Genomic DNA, 19,006 nt, shown 5'->3' on the forward strand with positions numbered 1-19,006 from the left:
GTGAAATACATAAATTAAGAAAATAAATATTAGTACTGCTGATTCATAAACGACTATGACTACTATTCGTATTACTAATGCTGCTGCTGCTACAACTACTACTGACAATAATAATTTTATTTATATTTCGATGAATCAAATCAAAATGTTTTATGTTGCAGGTATGAGCGCTCTTCACATAGCAGCTGTGGCTGGTCATATAGATTGTGTGAAGATCCTTCTTGCTGCTACTGATCCCAACTGTCAGGATGATGATGGATGGACACCTCTACACTGTGCAGCGAGGTGCAACCATTTTGGAGTTCTTCAGGTTTTATTAAATGATTCACGCTGTGATCCGTCACTTCCTTCTAAAGTAACAGGTATTGTCCTAAAAGTTTCGGTTTCCTTAATAAAGTCTGCCTCCATAACTATGCCTTTGTCTATATTGTGAGCGTGTTTGTACTTTTCTATGTGTATGTAATAAACATTATATGGTTACATGGGTTGAGTCTCAGCTGCTGCCATAATTTTCTTGTTGCCACTTACCAGATTCAATCTACAAACATCTTTATCTAGTCCATTCCTCTTCCTGACCATCCTGAGTTTAAATTATGTCTTGAATTCTTCATATCTCTTCTGTATATTACCTTCTCTAATCTTTCAAACAGTCAAACTCTGTCTATCATCTAAATTCCCTAAAAGTATTTTGTATAGTTATACAACGTCTCCACTTGTTCTTTTATCAAATGCTTGAACCCCTTAACTGGGGACTCTTCTTGCTGATATATCAAGTGTTAGTTAAACTCTAGTGTTGCATATTCCAAAATGGGCATGACAAATATTATATAGAGGGTTTTGAATGATGGTTGAGATTCCTGAAGCTACTCCTAGATTTATGAAAATAAAAGTTTTGGTTACAGAGGATTTTCGTTTGTTGGTGACTCTGGTGATATGTTTGAAACTATGCTCACTCTGGTATCCGGTCGACTTGACTGATCACCAAAAGTCATATCCGTGTATTTCGTGAGATTCAATTCAAAACAAGGGGTTGGACAAAATAATGGAAACACCTTGAAATTTTAAACAAATTTATCGTAATATGGTGTACGACCATTTTTGGCAGTAATTACTGCTTGAATTCTACGAGGAATTGATTCATACAATGTTTGAATAGATTCTAGGGGTATTTCTGTTCATTCTTCAAATAAAACAATCTCCAGTTCCTTAAGTGATGATGGTGTTGCAACCATAGGATGAAGTTGATCTACTAAAATGTTTAAATAATCTTAACTTTTAATTCTGCCATGAAGGGCAACCACTGGGCCTCCAGATTTCCAAAATATAGCACCCCAAATCATCACAGAACCTCCTCCGTGTTTAACAATTGGAAGAAGACAGTCGGGATCATATGCTACTTTTGGCTGTCTCCACGCGAATACTCGGCCTGAGGTTGGAAATAAGGTGAAATAAGGAGAAAAATAAAATTTTTCCAGTAGTCTAAGGACCACTATTCATGATTTTCACACCATTCTACATGATTTTCAACATTGGTTTTTGAAAGTAAGGGTTTCCTAATTGCAGTTCTCGCATAAAATCCAGCTTTATGAAGTTCCCTTCTTACAGTTTTTGTGGAAACTGGGTTATGGAGGTGTTCATTAAGCTCTGCTGCAGTTTTGGATGCTGTAGTCTTATGATCCTTTCTAACAATCCGTGAAAGAGTTCGACGATCCCTATCTGACAGGTTTCGCTTCCTTCCAGAGTTTTTCTTTGATGAAGAGGTTTTCCCATCTTTTGCAAAGGCTGTCATCACCTACGAGACAATACCTTTGATAAACCCAAAAGTCCAGCTGTTTTCGTTACGCTACAACCACCCATACGAGCACCAACAATTCGAACCCATTCAAAGTCTGACAGATCTATCATTTTAGGGATTGTAGTTAATTTCTCTTCATAAATCTGTAAAAAAAATAAAATTTTCAGCAAAAAGGAATAAGAAAGACTAATAAAAAATCATAAAAACACAAAAATAGCAAAATTTCATGATTTTATACACGTTAAAAAATTATTATGAGAAGATGCTAGGTGTTTCAATTATTTTGTCGACCATCAATTATATATATATATATATATATATATATATATATATATATATATATATATATATATATATATATATATATATATATATATATATATATATATATATATATATATATATATATACATATATATAAACAGTGCTTTACCAATCTACCCACACTGGACAATACCTTGGCGTGTAGCTTGCACTACACGTTTGATCCAAGGCAGCCAGCTTTCAGGGAGAAGGCTTACAGATTTTTATCTCATCCCCTGCATGCATCAGCCTAACTAGAGAGTTTAACAATGCAAGGAATTCGCAAGAGCAGGCGAAATATACACAAACACTGATCTCTGGCTGAAGGAGACTCGAACCTACGAACCTTGGAACAAGGTACGCAGAGCTATACGAATCTCACCACACTGGACAATGCGCCGGCGTCCAGCTTGTGCTAGACGTTTGATCCAAGGCAGTCAGCTTTCATGGAGAAGGCATTCCCGTGGTGTAACACAGCCCACCTCCCGCCCACCCGATCACTGCAGTTGCGTAACACAGCCCACCACCCGCCCACCCGAGCACTGCATTGTTGGTGTAACACCGCCCATTACCCGCCCACCCAACCACTGCAGTGTTGGTGCAACACCACCGACCACCTGCCCACCCGAGCACTGCAGTGTTGGTGTAACACCGCCCACCAATCACCCACCCGACCACTGCAGTGTTGGTGTAACTCAGCACACCACCCACCCTCACGAGCACTGCAGTGGTGTAACACCGCCCACCACCCGCCCACTTGAGCACTGCAGTTTCGCAACACTGCACACACACCTGCCCACCTGAACACTGCAGCGTTGGTGTAACACCGCCCACCACCCGCCCAAACGAGCACTGCAGTGTTGGTATAACACTGCCCACCACCTGCCCACCTAAGCACTGCAATGTTGGTGTAACACCACCCACCACCCGCCAACCCATCCACTGCAGTGTTGGAGTAACACCGATCACCACCCGCTCACCCGAGCACTGATGTGTTGGTGTAACACCGCCCACCACCCACTCACCCGAGCACTGCAGTGTTGGTGCAACACCGCCCACCATTCGCCCACCCACCCACTGCAGTGTTGGTGTAACACCAACCACCACCTGCTGACCCGACCACTGCAGTGTTGGTGTAAAACCGACCACCACCCTCCCACCTGAGCACTTCATTGTTCGTGTAACACCACCCACCACCCGCCAACCCGTCCACTGCAGTGTTGGTGTAACACCGCACACCATCCTCCCACCCGACCACTGCAGTGTTGAAGTAACACCGCCAACCACCCGCATACCCGAACACTGCAGTGTTGGTGTAACACCACCGACCACCCGCTCACCCAAGCACTGCAGTGTTGGAGTAACACCACCCACCACCCTCCCACCCGAGCACTGCAGTGTTGGTGTAACACCGCCCACCAACCGCCCACATGACCACTGCAGAGTTGGTGTAGCACAGCCCACCACCAACCCACAAGAGCACTGCAGTGTTGGTGTAACACCGCCCACCAACCGCCCACATGACCACTGCAGAGTTGGTGTAGCACAGCCCACCACCAACCCACAAGAGCACTGCAGTGTTGGTGTAACACCGCCCACCAACCGCCCACATGACAACTGCAGAGTTGGTGTAGCAGAGCCCACCACCAACCCACAAGAGCACTGCAGTGTTGGTGTAACACCGCCCACCAACCGCCCACATGACAACTGCAGAGTTGGTGTAGCAGAGCCCACCACCAACCCACAAGAGCACTGCAGTGGCGTAACACGGAAACACACACCCGCACACCCGAACACTTCAGTGTTGGTGTAACACTGCCTACTACCCGCCAACCTAAGCACTGCAGTGTTGGGGTAAAACCACCCACCACCCACCAACCCGTCCACTGCAGTGTTGGTGTAACACAGCTCACCACCCGCTCACCCGAGCACTGATGTGTTAGTGTAACACCCCCCACCACCCACCCTCCCGACCACTGCAGCGTTGGTGTAACGCTACCTACCACCCACTCACCAGACCACAGCAGTGTTGGTGTAACACCACCCATCACCCGCCCATCCGACCACTGCAGTGTTGGTGTAACACCGCCTACCACCCGCTAAACACCCGCCCAATCGAGCACTGCAGTGTTGGTGTAACACCGCCCACCAAACGCCCACCCGACCACTGCAGTGTTGGTGTAACACCACCCACCACCTTCCCACCCGACCACTGCATTGTTGGTGTAACACCGCCCATCACCTGCCCATCCGACCACTGCAGTGTTGGTGTAACACCGCCTACCACCCGCTAAAGACCCGCCCAACCGAGCACTGCAGTGTTGGTGTAACACCGCCCACCAAACGCCCACCCGACCACTGCAGTGTTGGTGTAACACCACCCACCACCTTCCCACCCTACCACTGCATTGTTGGTGTAACACCGCCCATCACCCGCCCATCCGACCACTGCAGTATTGGTGTAACACCGCCTACCACCCTCTAAACACCCGCCCAACCGAGCACTGCAGTGTTGGTGTAACACCGCCCACCAAACGCCCACCCGACCACTGCAGTGTTGGTGTAAGACCGCCCTCCACCCGCCCACCCGAGCATTGCAGTGTTTGTGTAACACCGCCCACCACCCGCTCAACACCCGCCCACCCGACCACTGCAGTGTTGGTGTAACACCGCACACAACCCACCCACCCGAGAATTGCAGTGGTGTAACTCCGCCCAACACCCGCCCTTCCGAGCACTACAGTGTTGGTGTAACACCGCCCACTACCTGCCCACCCGAACACTGCAGTGTTTTTGTAACACCGCCCACCACCCGCCCACCCGAACACTGCAGTGTTGGTATGACACCACCCACCAACCTTCAACCTGAGCACTGCAGTGTTGGTGTAACACCACCAACCTAGCGCCCACCCGACCACTGCAGTGTTGGTGTAACACCGCCCAACACCCGCCCACCCAAGCACTGCAGTGTTAATGTAACATCGGCAATCACCCACCCACCCGAATACTGCAGTGTTGGTGTAACACCGCCCACCAACGGCCCACCTGGCCACTGCAGTGTTGGTGTAACAGCGCCTACCACCCACCCTCAAGAGCACTGCAGCGGTGTAACACCGCCCACCACCTGCAAACCCGAGCACTGCAGTGGAGTCACACCGTCCACCTCCAGCCCACCCGAGCACTGCAGTATTGGCGTATCACCGCCCACCACCCGCTCCCCACCTGCCCACCACCCGCCCACCACCCGCCCACTGCAGTGTTGGTGTAACACAGCCCACCACCCGCCCTCCCGATAACTGCAGTCTTGGTGTAACACTGCCCACCAGCCACCCACGCGAGCATTGCAGTGGTGTAACACCGCCCAATACCCGCCCACCCGAGCACTGCAGTGTTGGTGTAACACCACCGATCACCCAAACATCTTACTGCTTGGTGATTTCAACCTAAGGCATACAAAATGGAAGAATGTAGCAAATAATGTTATAGCTGAAACAATCCCCGGAGGTAGCGCAGATGAAAGGTCACACACACATGAGCTACTAAGTCTCTGCGAAAAACACACCTTAAGCCAGCAGATAGTGGAGCCAACAAGACTAGAAAACACACTTGACCTTATCTTCACAAATAATGAGGACCTGATAAGAGACATAAGAATATCAAAAACAACTAATTCCGATCACAATCTAATCGAAGTCCAGACGTACATGCATAGGGGTCCTGAACAGCAGAATGCATGTACCTGTGAAGGTGTCTTCACAAAATACAATTTCAACAACAAGAACATCAACTGGGACCAGGTAAACCGTGTCCTAAACGAAACATGTTGGGAAGATGTCTTAAATGACATGGACCCAAATCAGTGCCTTGAAAGGATCAACTGCCTGGTAGCCGAAGCATGTTCTAGGCATATTCCCCTAAGAAAGAAGAAGAGCAGGAGTAAACTGGAGAGAAAAAGACGCTCCCTCTACAGAAGACGACGAAGAGTCACTGAGCTCCTCAGGAGTGCTAGAATATCTGATACACGAAGGGAGGCGCTGACCAGGGAAGTGGAAACTATCGAACTTAAGCTAAATGACTCTTACAGGAACCAGGAGAGGCAGGAGGAGCTTGAAGCTATTAGTGAAATTTAAAGAAATTCAAAATATTTCTTTTCATATGCCAAAAACAAAGCAAATACCACATCTAGTGTCGGGCCCTTACTCAGACAGGATGGGACTTACACAGACGACAACAAGGAAATGAGTGAAATATTGAAATCCCAGTACGACTCTGTGTTTAGTGAACCACTAATCGGTCTGAGGATCGACGACCCAAATGATTTCTTCATGAATGAGCCTCAAAACTCCATAAATGTATGCCAGATTTCCGACATTACCCTAACTCCGATAGATTTCGAAAAAGCCATTGACAACATGCCTATGCACTCAGCCCCGGGCCCAGACTCGTGGAACTCTGTTTTCATTAAGAACTGCAAGAAACCCCTCTCGCGTGCCCTAAGTACACTATGGAGGACATGGGTGAAATTCCACAGTCACTTAAAACAACGGATATAGCCCCACTCCATAAAGGTGGCAGCAAAGCATTAGCTAAGAACTATAGACCAATAGCTCTGACATCCCACATCATAAAAATCTTTGAAAGAGTGCTAAGAAGCAGGATTGCAAATCACCTGGATTCCCAAAATCTGCACAATCCAGGGCAACATGGGTTCAGGGCAGGTCGCTCCTGCCTCTCACAACTACTGGATCACTATGACATGGCCTTGGATGCACTGGAAGAAAATCAGAATGCAGATGTAATATACACAGACTTTGCAAAATCATTTGACAAATGCGATCATGGCGTAATAGCCCATAAAATACGTGCTAAAGGAATAACTGGGAAAGTGGGGAGATGGATCTTCAACTTCCTAACAAATCGAACACAAAGAGTAGTGGTCAACAGAGTTAAATCGGAGGCTGCCATAGTGAAGAGCTCTGTTCCACAAGGCACAGTACTCGCCCCCATCTTATTCCTTATCCTCATATCAGACATAAACAGAGATATACACCACAGCACCGTATCATCCTTTGCGGATGATACTAGGATCTGCATGAGGCTGTCATCTGCTGAGGACGCGGTTAACCTCCAAGAAGATATAAACAAAGTTTTCCAGTGGGCAACGGTAAACAATATGATGTTCAATGAGGACAAATTCCAACTACTCCGTTATGGAAAACTGGAGGAGATAATAACTAGAACAGAGTATACTACTGACTCCGGCCATACAATAGAGCGGAAAAATAATGTAAGGGACCTGGGAGTAGTAATGTCTGAGGATCTCACTTTCAAGGATCACAACAGTGCCACGATCGCACGTGCAAAGAAAATGATAGGATGGATAATGAGAACTTTCAAAACGAGAGATGCCAAGCCCATGATGATCCTTTTCAAATCACTTGTTCTCTCTAGGCTGGAATACTGCTGTACATTAACATCTCCATACAAAGCAGGTGAAATCGCAGATCTAGAGAGTGTACAGAGATCCTTTACTGCACGTATAAGTTCTGTCAAGCACCTTAACTACTGGGAATGCTTGGAAGCACTTGACTTGTACTCGTTGGAACGCAGGAGGGAGAGATATATCATAATCAACACTTGGAAAATCTTGGTAGGAATGGTCCCAAATCTGCACACAGAAATCACTCCCTACGAAAGTAAAAGACTGGGCAGGCGATGCAAAATGCCGCCAATAAAAAGTAGGGGCGCCATTGGTACACTAGGAGAAAACACCATAAGTGTCCGGGGCCCAAAACTGTTCAACAGCCTCCCATCAAGCATTAGGGGAATTGCCAATAAACCCCTGGCTGCCTTCAAGAGAGAGCTGGACAGATACCTAAAGTCGGTGCCGGATCAGCCGGGCTGTGGCTCGTACGTCGGACTGCGTGCGGCCAGCAGTAACAGCCTAGTTGATCAGGCCCTGATCCATCGGGAGGCCTGGTCATGGACCGGGCCGCGGGGGCGTTGATCCCCGGAATAACCTCCAGGTAACCTCCAGGTAACCCTCCCACCCGAGCACTGCAGTGTTGGTGTAACACCGCCCACCAACCGCCCACCCGGCCACTGCAGAGTTGGTGTAACACAGCCCACCACCAACCCACACGAGCACTGCAGTGGTGTTACATCGCGCACCAACCGCCCACTTGAGCACTGCAGTGGCGTAACACCGCACACACGCCAGCCCACCCGAACACTGCAGTGTTGGTGTAACACCGCCCACCACCCGCCCACACGAGCACTGCAGTGTTGGTGTAACACTGCCCATCACCTGCCCACCTAAGCACTGCAGTGTTGGTGTAACACCACCCACCACAAGCCAGCGCCTCCATAGCAGTGTTGGTGCAACACAGCTCACACCCGCTAACCCGAGCTCTGATGTGTTGGTGTAACACCCCCCAAGAGCACTGCAGTGTTGGTGAAACACCGCCCAACGTCCGCATACCCGACCACTGCAACGTTGGTTTAACACCAACCACTACTTACCCACCAGACCACAGCAGTGTTTGTGTAACATCACCCACCACCTGCCCACCCGACCACTGCAGTGTTGGTGTAACAACACCCACAACCCGCCAACAAGTCTACTGCTGTGTTGGTGTAACACCGCCCACCACTCGCCCACCCGACCATTGCAGTGTTGGTGTAACACCGCCCACCACCCGCGCACCCGACCACGGCAGTGTTGATGTAACACCGCCCACCAACCGCCCTCCCGACCACTGCTGTGGAGAAATTTTCTCCAGGAGGGGGGTATCAGCCCCCTTCAGCCCCCTTCAGCCCCTTTCAGCCCTGAGGGGCCACTCAGAGGGGGCGAGCGTCTTGTTTACTGCTAGAGTGAGTAATTGATCACAGATGTCGTATGCGTAATCAAGTGACCTCTGATCCTTGCAGGGGTGTTGCAACGTGTATTTTTATAAGAGACAGTACATCTCTTACTTAGCAGGACAATTAAGGAAAATCCTGCTCCCACTTTATTACCATAGTAAAGATAGTGCATTGTTGTCTATGATTAAGACAGCAAGAAACAAACATTCTGCTTTGCTTCATCGAGGAGTTGACAAGGATGCAAGCTACGAGGTCAGCGTTTTTTTTTTGTGCTAGGGCAGTGACGGCATGGAGCGCTGGGGCGTCGGGCAGACTAACTTTGACTCTACTACGAGTAACACTGACGCCAGGATAACCAACAAAGAACACTGATCTGTGCGTTAGTGTGAGCAAAGTGTCTCTAACACAAACACTTCAGAGAAGTGTGATCAGCTTCTCTTGTGATACATTGTGAACAATAAAACCAAAGCTTGTGGAACATAGTGTACCAGTGTGCGTATCCTAGACAATGGAAGACGTGGACATCCAAGGACACTTCAGCTTCTATCAAGTCACCGATATCTGTCGAAGGTGTTGAGAACACCATAGCTCACGTTACAAAGAGCAAGGTATGTTACGAATTTCTTGTAGATCGGGGGATTGCGCAATTCTTGAGTCACAAGGAGTTTGTAATCAACCTATAATCGGCAGTAAGGTGTGGACTTTTGAGTCCAAACAAGTAAGTATGTCAGCCATCATCGAATGAAATATGCTGACATAACACCCCCTAGGGGTAATATACTTACAATTTGTATCTCTTGACAGCCCACTGTTGTGATGGTTTCGACAGCATCTAGACCTCGTCTGCAGGGACGGCTGTGTAGACGATTTGCTGTCATTTATCAGCTAAGTGTTCATTATATAATTATATCTTAGCTGGTAAGGCCAAATTCTCAACAGAGCTTTGGTCGTGCTCGAACCGGATAAAGACCACACTGTGGTCCAAATATGTTGTACTACAGTGTTCAAATAACCTATGAGCCAAGGTCCTTCGAAAAAAGCTGTAAAACTAGTGTTTTACAATATAAATCAGTATAAATGAGTCCCTCCAGACTCAATCACAGAGAATGGGCAGCCAAAAGAAAACGAGCGCTCACCCAGCGTTCACCCAAAGGAAAACGGGCGCTCACCCAGCGGACACCCAAAGAAAACGGGAGCTGGGTGACTCACCCACACCCTGCAACCACTGCTCCAATCTCGAGAAATTGCTGACTAAAGACAACAACACAACCCAAGTAATGATGCTTGTGTGAGTGTATATATACATAGTGTTTATAATGTTTATAGACAGAAATTAAGAGACAAGATTGTGTTAAAGTTTGTTTCTTATAGATCTACCTGTTATATTAAAGGAACTTATATATAAAGTGTAAGCTTTCAAATATATATTAACAGTGAAATTTATATATGTGTAAGTAATATTCACGTGTGATTTACAGTTATACAGTGACATTTATAGTGTATAGTGAATGAAGTGTATAACATCGTTATTTACGATTAATCATCGTGGGCAGGCTGACACAGCAAACAAGCCATAAACACCAGACACATGTACCCTGTACCGTCATGGTCATTAACCCTGAGGTTAAGCTTAGTGGGTCAGTAGTGTCTGACTCGATTATTGCTGACTTAAGCATAACAAAAACTCAGCTGTTTATAGCAGTACAGTGTTTTTTAAACACTCTAAGTGTGGTGCTAGAATTTTCAGTATACCATTAAAATGGCTTGTTTGAAAACTCAGTTTCAGTCTTTACAGACTAAGATTACACAATTAGAAAATCTAATTTCAGTCTGTCTAGGATTAACTCAAGATACAAACATAGATTTTGATGATCTTGAGGTCAAGTTTGAATTATTTACACAACGTCTGGAAATAATTAATTCAGACTATACACATTATGAAAATAAATTTCTTGAATCAGATCCATCTGAAGATGAAATTAAAAATGTTTTGGATACTTTTAGTGATCAACAATTAAGGTGGACAGGAGTACAGGCTATCTGCCGCAAAACTCTGTCACAGAGACCTACTGTAACTAATGGTCAAACACTTGTTACACCTGTAACAACAACAAGTGTCCCATTACCAAGCTTACCTACATTGTCATTACCTATTTTCCAAGGTCATAATTATGAAGAATTCATTAGTGGGTTTCAATCCATAGTAAATTCACGAACTGACATAGATGAGATTGCTAAGTTCAATTACCTTAAATGTCTTGTGAAGGGAGAACCCTATGAACTGATTAAGTCATTTCCGGTGGTCAAAGGCAATTATCAACTAGCCTTACGTGTCTTAGCAGACAATTACTTCGATGCTGACAAGGCTAGAGTTAGACATGCAGTCTTAATATCAAGCTTGAAGCCACCCAAACATTGTTTTTCAGACTTACAGGCATTTAGAATCACATTAGACAATAGTCTCAGATCTCTAGATGCTAAATATGACCTAAGACAATGTGATTGGTTTATCAGTGGTATTGTACAAGATAAGTTGTCACCACAAACTATTGAACGATTAAATATTATGTTCAATAAACGCTATTTCACTTGTGAGGAAATTAGCAATGGTTTACAAACAATAGTTTCATGCATGCAAGCAACGAGACAAGATGAAAAATCCACAAATCCAGTGGATAATAAACCTTCAACTCAGTATAAAAAGAGTATAACTACTCCCACTAAACCACATAATGGGAAATCCCATATAGGCATTTATCAAGCTGTGAATACAACAGACAGTAAACAAACTGTCGCACATAAACGTACTCCAAAATGTGTACTTTGTGATGGAACACATTGGGCACAGTATTGTATTCAATACACATCAATGGAGGCACGTAAACAACGTGTTCATCAGCTGAAAAGATGCATCAAGTGTTTAGGTGAACACAAGGGAGGAAAATGCTCACTGAAGAAGTGTTTTAAATGCAAGGGTATGCATCATACAGCATTATGCCCAAATACTTTTGCTGAACAGCAGCAGACTTCCACAGAATCAGGAAGTCAACAAGCGACAGCATTAAATGTGAGAGATAAGTTTAAAGCAACTGCTCTCCCGATAGCTCGAGTTGAGTTATCTAATAAATTACACAAAACCAATGTGCTAACACTATTTGATCAAGGCTCACAAAGGTCCTTCATAAGAAGATCAGTGTTGCAGAAACTGAATAAACAACCCTATGCCAAAATACAGTTAGATATAGCTGGTTTTTTCCATAATTCTGGTAAACAGACATATGACCTAGCCAAAATCACTGTTGGTCTAGGAAACAGGAAAAAGACAGTAGAAGCTGTGGTAGTAGATGATTTGCCTAAGTCTGTGCAGATCCAGGGATTAAAAGAAACAGTTGCAGCACTGAAAGCAGCTAAGGTCAAGTTAGCCTGTCCTGACATACAGACGGACACAATTAGTCCAATTGATTTAATCATTGGAAGTGATTATTATCACTGTTTTGTGCAAAATATAGTAAGTAAACATGATGTTCACTTGCTGAAAACAGCAGGAGGCCACATGATATGTGGTCCCATTCCCTCTCAAAGTGGGAAAGAAGCTGATATTGATTCAGTGGAAAATGTACTAGTTACGAGAATAACCGCTGATCATGTACCACAGCAAAAATTATCATTACTGGAAGAAATGAATGAACCAGTTGATAAGTTGTGGGATTTAGATGCGATAGGTATTGATGTAAATAAACCAAGCCCACAAGAGTCTCAGACTTATAACCAATATTTGGACACTGTCAAATATAAAGATGGACAGTATTGGGTTAGGTTACCATGGAAATTAAATCCACCACATCTGCCTAGCAATTATCGCATGGCTTTCGGACAGATGAAAGCACAAATACATGAGCTCAGGAAGAATCCAGAGTTACTGACTGTCTATGATAATATCATACAAGAACAGTTGGACAATAAATTCATTGAGGAAATAGTCGAAGATAAGTTGAAGACAAACGCTCATTATCTCCCGCACCATGGAGTCAGAAAAGATTCTGAAACCACTCCACTACGTGTTGTATATAATTGCAGCGCACGTGCAAATAAAGATGTAGCAAGTCTTAATGACTGTCTGATGACCGGACCCTCACTAACTGAGAAGCTTGGAGACGTGCTTATGAAATTTCGCACAAACCCATATGCCTACACGGCTGATATTTCCAAGGCTTTCTTGAGAGTAGGACTACAAGAAATAGATAGAGATTATACTCGATTCTTGTGGCCTGAAAATCCACATGATCCTCAAAGTCCTGTGAAAACTTATCGTTTCAAATCAGTATTATTTGGTGCAACATCCTCTCCATTCTTACTAGAAGCTACTCTAAATACACATTTGAAGAAATCTGAAAGTCCCTTCAAAGAAGTCTTAAAGAAAAGTTTCTATGTGGACAATCTTCAAGGTACTGTGAATAAAGAGGAGGATTTGAAATCCTTATACAGAGAAGCTAACAAGGAGATGAAAGAAGCAAATATGCCTCTAAGGATGTGGAATACAAATTCAAAGCAATTAAGGGAACTTATCAAAGAAGATTTCCCTGAAACTGAAATTCCTGATTGCAACAATATGCTGGGACTTAATTGGAACACACAGGAAGATACTCTGAGTCTCAAAAGGATAAACAATAAATCATGCAGTACACTCACTAAACGTAGTTTACTGTCAGAGGTATCACAATGTTTTGATCCTCTAGGACTCGTCTCACCAATTACCATAAAGGGTAAAATGCTTATGCAAGATGCATGGAAACTCAAAATTGGATGGGATGAGAACTTGCCTCTAGAAATGAGTCAAGCATGGGATGAAATATCCAAGGAGTTTAAACAACTTCATCAAATTAAATTTCCCAGACAAATAGGTCAAGAGGGAAACAATTACACATTACATGTGTTCTGTGATGCGTCAACCAGAGGTTATGGCGCTGTAGCTTACATGAGTAATGCTGAAGGAAGTACACTAATTACTTCAAAGGCCAGGGTAGCACCCTTGAAGGTCAGAACAGTACCACAATTGGAACTGACAGCACTCTATGTAGGTACAAAATTAGCTGTCTATCTCAACAAAGTACTTGATCATCTCACTATTGAGAAAACCGTGATCTGGAGTGATAATGAGGCAGTTCTCCAGTGGTTAAGAAATAATAAGAGTAAGTTGGTCTATGTACAGAACAGAGTAGCAGAAATAAAAGAGATGCAGAGAGATTATCTCTTTCTTCACGTCTCTACCCAAGAGAATCCAGCTGACATGTTGTCACGTGGTGTCCCACTCAAGAAATTTGTGGATAATAAATTATGGCTCCACGGACCGAACTGGCTCTCTAATGAAAATAACTGGCCTCAGCAAAAAGCTCACATTATGCCAGAAGAAACAGTCTGCTTGAACACAGCAGAAATAAGTTGTGTAAATACTGCAGACACAACAGAAATAGTCATTGATGGATCTAATTACTCATCTTTGGGTAAACTCTTAAGAGTTACAGCTCTTGTCTTTAAATTCATTAAAGGAATTAAACCTGATTATGAATGTCTTGAACCCATTAAATACTGGGTGAAACTAATACAGAAAGACGTTTTCTCTACAGAATATAAATTTCTAGAAACACAAGATAAATCCCCAAAGAAACCTGTCATGATTAATTCTTTAGGACTTTATCTCGACTCAGATAAGATTATGAGATGTCGAGGAAGAATTCATAATTCTTCACTACCTAAAGAAGCCATACATCCAATATTGATCCCCAAGAATCATTGGCTAACAAAACTGATTGTGCAAAACGCCCACAGTAACGTGTTACATGGTGGGGTAGCTGACACACTTTGTCATATACGACAATCCTACTGGATACCTCAAGGTCGACAAAGTGTGAAAAAACAAATAAAGGACTGTATTACTTGTCGTCACTACGATATGCGAGTATGTCAGTATCCAGGTCCACCTCCATATCCCTCTGAAAGAGTTTGTCATGTCACTCCATTTGAGGTGACAGGTGTAGATTACACTGGACCAATAATTTTAACCAAAACAGTTGACAAAGTTCCCATCAAGGTGTACATCTGTTTGTTCACTTGTGCTACAACTAGAGCAGTACATCTAGAAGTAGCCACTGACATGTCTGCTGAAACCTTTATCAAATTATTCAGAAGGTTTGCAGCCAGAAGGGCATGTCCCAGACTGATGATTTCAGATAATGCAACGAACTTTGTTGCTGGTGCTGCTTATATAAGCAAGATCTTTGATCAACCAGAAGTACAACAGATGCTGAATCAACGCAGATGTCGTTGGAGATACATTCCTCCTAAATCTCCATGGCACGGCGGATTTTATGAAAGAATGATCGGCATTGTAAAACGTTGTTTAAGGAAGACTCTTCATCGTCAGAGAATAGACTTAGAAGAATTCCGTACAGTTGTGACTGAAATAGAAAATAGAGTCAACAACAGACCTCTAACTTATGTTACCGATGATCTGGACAATTTAGAAGTGTTAAGTCCATCTCATTTACTCCATGGCAGAAGGCTCGAACCTGTTCCTCCCATGAATGATAAAGAAATCATAGAGGATCCTACTTATTTCGAACCTGAGCAACTCAGACGTAAATTCAAACACCTTAATAAAGTGATTGAACGTTGGGAGAAAATTTGGCGAGAAGACTATCTCACCTCATTGAGAGAACACTTCTATGGAGCTGGTGTTCCTGAAAATCATAAGTCCTTAAGACCTGGTGACATAGTGATTATTGACAATGATGGTTCGAGGTCCCAATGGCCACTTGGAAAAATTGTGACCATATATCCTGATGCAAATGGAATCATCAGGACAGTTGATGTTTTGAGCAAAGGTGTAGTGAATAAGCGGACAATAAATAAACTAGTGCCGTTAGAATTACACAGTGTTGAAAACAAAATTAGTGATTCTCCAGAAACCACACAGACTAAAGCTGTTCAGAAAAGACAAGCAGCAGTGGTGGCGAGTGAGAAAATCAAATTAATGTTAAGTGATGAATAGTTCACCTGCAGCGAACCTCCGCCGCCCCCCAGTGTGGAGAAATTTTCTCCAGGAGGGGGGTATCAGCCCCCTTCAGCCCCCTTCAGCCCCTTTCAGCCCCCTTCAGCCCCCTTCAGCCCCTTTCAGCCCTGAGGGGCCACTCAGAGGGGGCGAGCGTCTTGTTTACTGCTAGAGTGAGTAATTGATCACAGATGTCGTATGCGTAATCAAGTGACCTCTGATCCTTGCAGGGGTGTTGCAACGTGTATTTTTATAAGAGACAGTACATCTCTTACTTAGCAGGACAATTAAGGAAAATCCTGCTCCCACTTTATTACCATAGTAAAGATAGTGCATTGTTGTCTATGATTAAGACAGCAAGAAACAAACATTCTGCTTTGCTTCATCGAGGAGTTGACAAGGATGCAAGCTACGAGGTCAGCGTTTTTTTTTTTTGTGCTAGGGCAGTGACGGCATGGAGCGCTGGGGCGTCGGGCAGACTAACTTTGACTCTACTACGAGTAACACTGACGCCAGGATAACCAACAAAGAACACTGATCTGTGCGTTAGTGTGAGCAAAGTGTCTCTAACACAAACACTTCAGAGAAGTGTGATCAGCTTCTCTTGTGATACATTGTGAACAATAAAACCAAAGCTTGTGGAACATAGTGTACCAGTGTGCGTATCCTAGACAATGGAAGACGTGGACATCCAAGGACACTTCAGCTTCTATCAAGTCACCGATATCTGTCGAAGGTGTTGAGAACACCATAGCTCACGTTACAAAGAGCAAGGTATGTTACGAATTTCTTGTAGATCGGGGGATTGCGCAATTCTTGAGTCACAAGGAGTTTGTAATCAACCTATAATCGGCAGTAAGGTGTGGACTTTTGAGTCCAAACAAGTAAGTATGTCAGCCATCATCGAATGAAATATGCTGACATAACACCCCCTAGGGGTAATATACTTACAATTTGTATCTCTTGACAGCCCACTGTTGTGATGGTTTCGACAGCATCTAGACCTCGTCTGCAGGGACGGCTGTGTAGACGATTTGCTGTCATTTATCAGCTAAGTGTTCATTATATAATTATATCTTAGCTGGTAAGGCCAAATTCTCAACAACTGCAGTGTTCGTGTAATAATGCCCACCACCGGCTCACTTAAGCACTGCAGTGTTGGTGTAACACCACCCACCACCCGCCAACCCGTCCACTGCAGTGTTGGTGTAACACCGCCAACCACCCGCCCTCCCGACCACTGCAGTGTTGATGTAACATCACCCACCACCCGCCAACCCGTCCACTTCAATGTTGGTGTAACACCGCCCACCAACCGCCCACCCGACCACTGCAGTGTTGATGTAACACCACCCACCACCCGCCAACCCGTCCACAGCAATGTTAGTGTAACACCGCCCACCACCTGCCCACCCGACCACTGCAGTGTTGATGTAACACCACCCACCACCCGCCAACCCGTCCACAGCAATGTTGGCGTAACACCGCCCACCACCTGCCCACCAGACCACTGCAGTGTTGCTGTAACACCGCCCACCACCCGCCCAACCGAGCACTGCAGTGCTCGAGGAACTATGCCCACCACCCGCCCACCTGAGCTCTGCAGTGGTGTAACACCGCCTACCACCCGCCCGTCCGACCACTGCAGTTGCGTCACACCGCCCACCACCCGCCCACCAGAGCACTGCAGTGTTGGCGTAACACCGCCCACCACCCGCGCGCCCGACCACTGCAGTTGCGTCACACCGCCCACCACCCGCCCACTGCAGTGTTGGTGTAACACCGCCCACCACCCGCTCAACACACGTTCACCCGATCACTGCAGTGTTTGTGTAACACCGCCAACAACCCACCCACCCTAGCACTGCAGTGTTTGTGTAACACCGCCCACCACCCTCTTAACACCCGCCCACCCGACCAATGCAGTGTTGGTGTAACACCGCCCAACACCCGCCCACCCTAGCACTGCAGTGTTGGTATAACACTGCCCAACACCCACCCACTCGAGCACTGCAGTGTTGGTGTAACACTACCCCCCACCCGCCCACCCGAGCACTGCAGTGTTGGTGTAACATCGCCCACCACCCGTCCACCCGAGCACTGCAGTGTTGGTGTAACACCGCCCACAGAATACAGTGACAGAAAACACAAATATGAATACATTGTTACAATATATCAAACATTATGAATCTCCTCCAGCTGCTCCTAAGCCAGACGTGAGCCAAGTAAGCAGCATGAATTTCCTTTCTGGATGGCCACGATAAAGCGCTGGAACATTAAAGTGGCTGCCCTTGTGTCCCTGGTGGTGTCGATGAGTCTGGAACTCAGTTCTTTAAGGAAATTCGTGTTATGTTTCCCATGATACCAAGGTCTCTGATCCCACTGGGACAAATTGATACTGTTGGTTTATGTCCCTATACTTGCTGATCTTGTACTCCTCCCTGTGGTCAGCAGCTCCTCCCTGTGGTCAGCAGCTCCTCCCTGTGGTCAGCAGCTCCTCCCTGTGGTCAGCAGCTCCTCCCTGTCGCCCCAAACTGTGATGGATATAGGTGTCAGCCAGTGTGGACACACAGGTATAGTTCCATGCTAAGATCTTGCCATTCTTCCAAGGATAGATGATGATCCTGTCTGGGTAGTATGCTGGGTTGTGGGTATTGTTGTCTGCTAGTGATCGGGGCTCTCTCTCTGCTGGGCATCCAGCTGTAGCAAGGCTTCTCTTTATAATGTTGTTGACCTCATTGTGTCTTGCTTGCCAACCTTTGGTTTTGGAACAGTTAAGACCATGTTGACCATAATGGTCGGTTTGCTCATCACCGCAAATACATGTATATTCCACGTGAATTGGGGCAACTGCAGTATATATATATATATATATATATATATATATATATATATATATATATATATATATATATATATATATATATATATATATATATATATATATATATATATATATATATATATATATATAACACTGGTTGCCTTGGATCAAA

The 19,006-nt window shown here is 45.0% G+C and overlaps 1 protein-coding gene across 1 annotated transcript in view; it reads left to right on the forward strand.

The window, feature by feature from the left end:
• Window positions 1-160: 160 nt before the first annotated feature.
• LOC138851569 (ankyrin repeat and SOCS box protein 3-like) overlaps window positions 161-19,006 on the forward strand; it is a 20,365-nt gene continuing 1,519 nt past the window's right edge. Inside the window, exon 1 of the mRNA XM_070080809.1 lies at window positions 161-362. Coding sequence (XP_069936910.1) covers window positions 164-362 — 199 coding nt within the window. The 5' untranslated portion in view covers window positions 161-163. The remainder of the gene's footprint in view (window positions 363-19,006) is intronic.

This window comes from Cherax quadricarinatus, unplaced genomic scaffold (assembly GCF_038502225.1).
Source record: "Cherax quadricarinatus isolate ZL_2023a unplaced genomic scaffold, ASM3850222v1 Contig1031, whole genome shotgun sequence".
NCBI lineage: Eukaryota > Metazoa > Arthropoda > Malacostraca > Decapoda > Parastacidae > Cherax > Cherax quadricarinatus.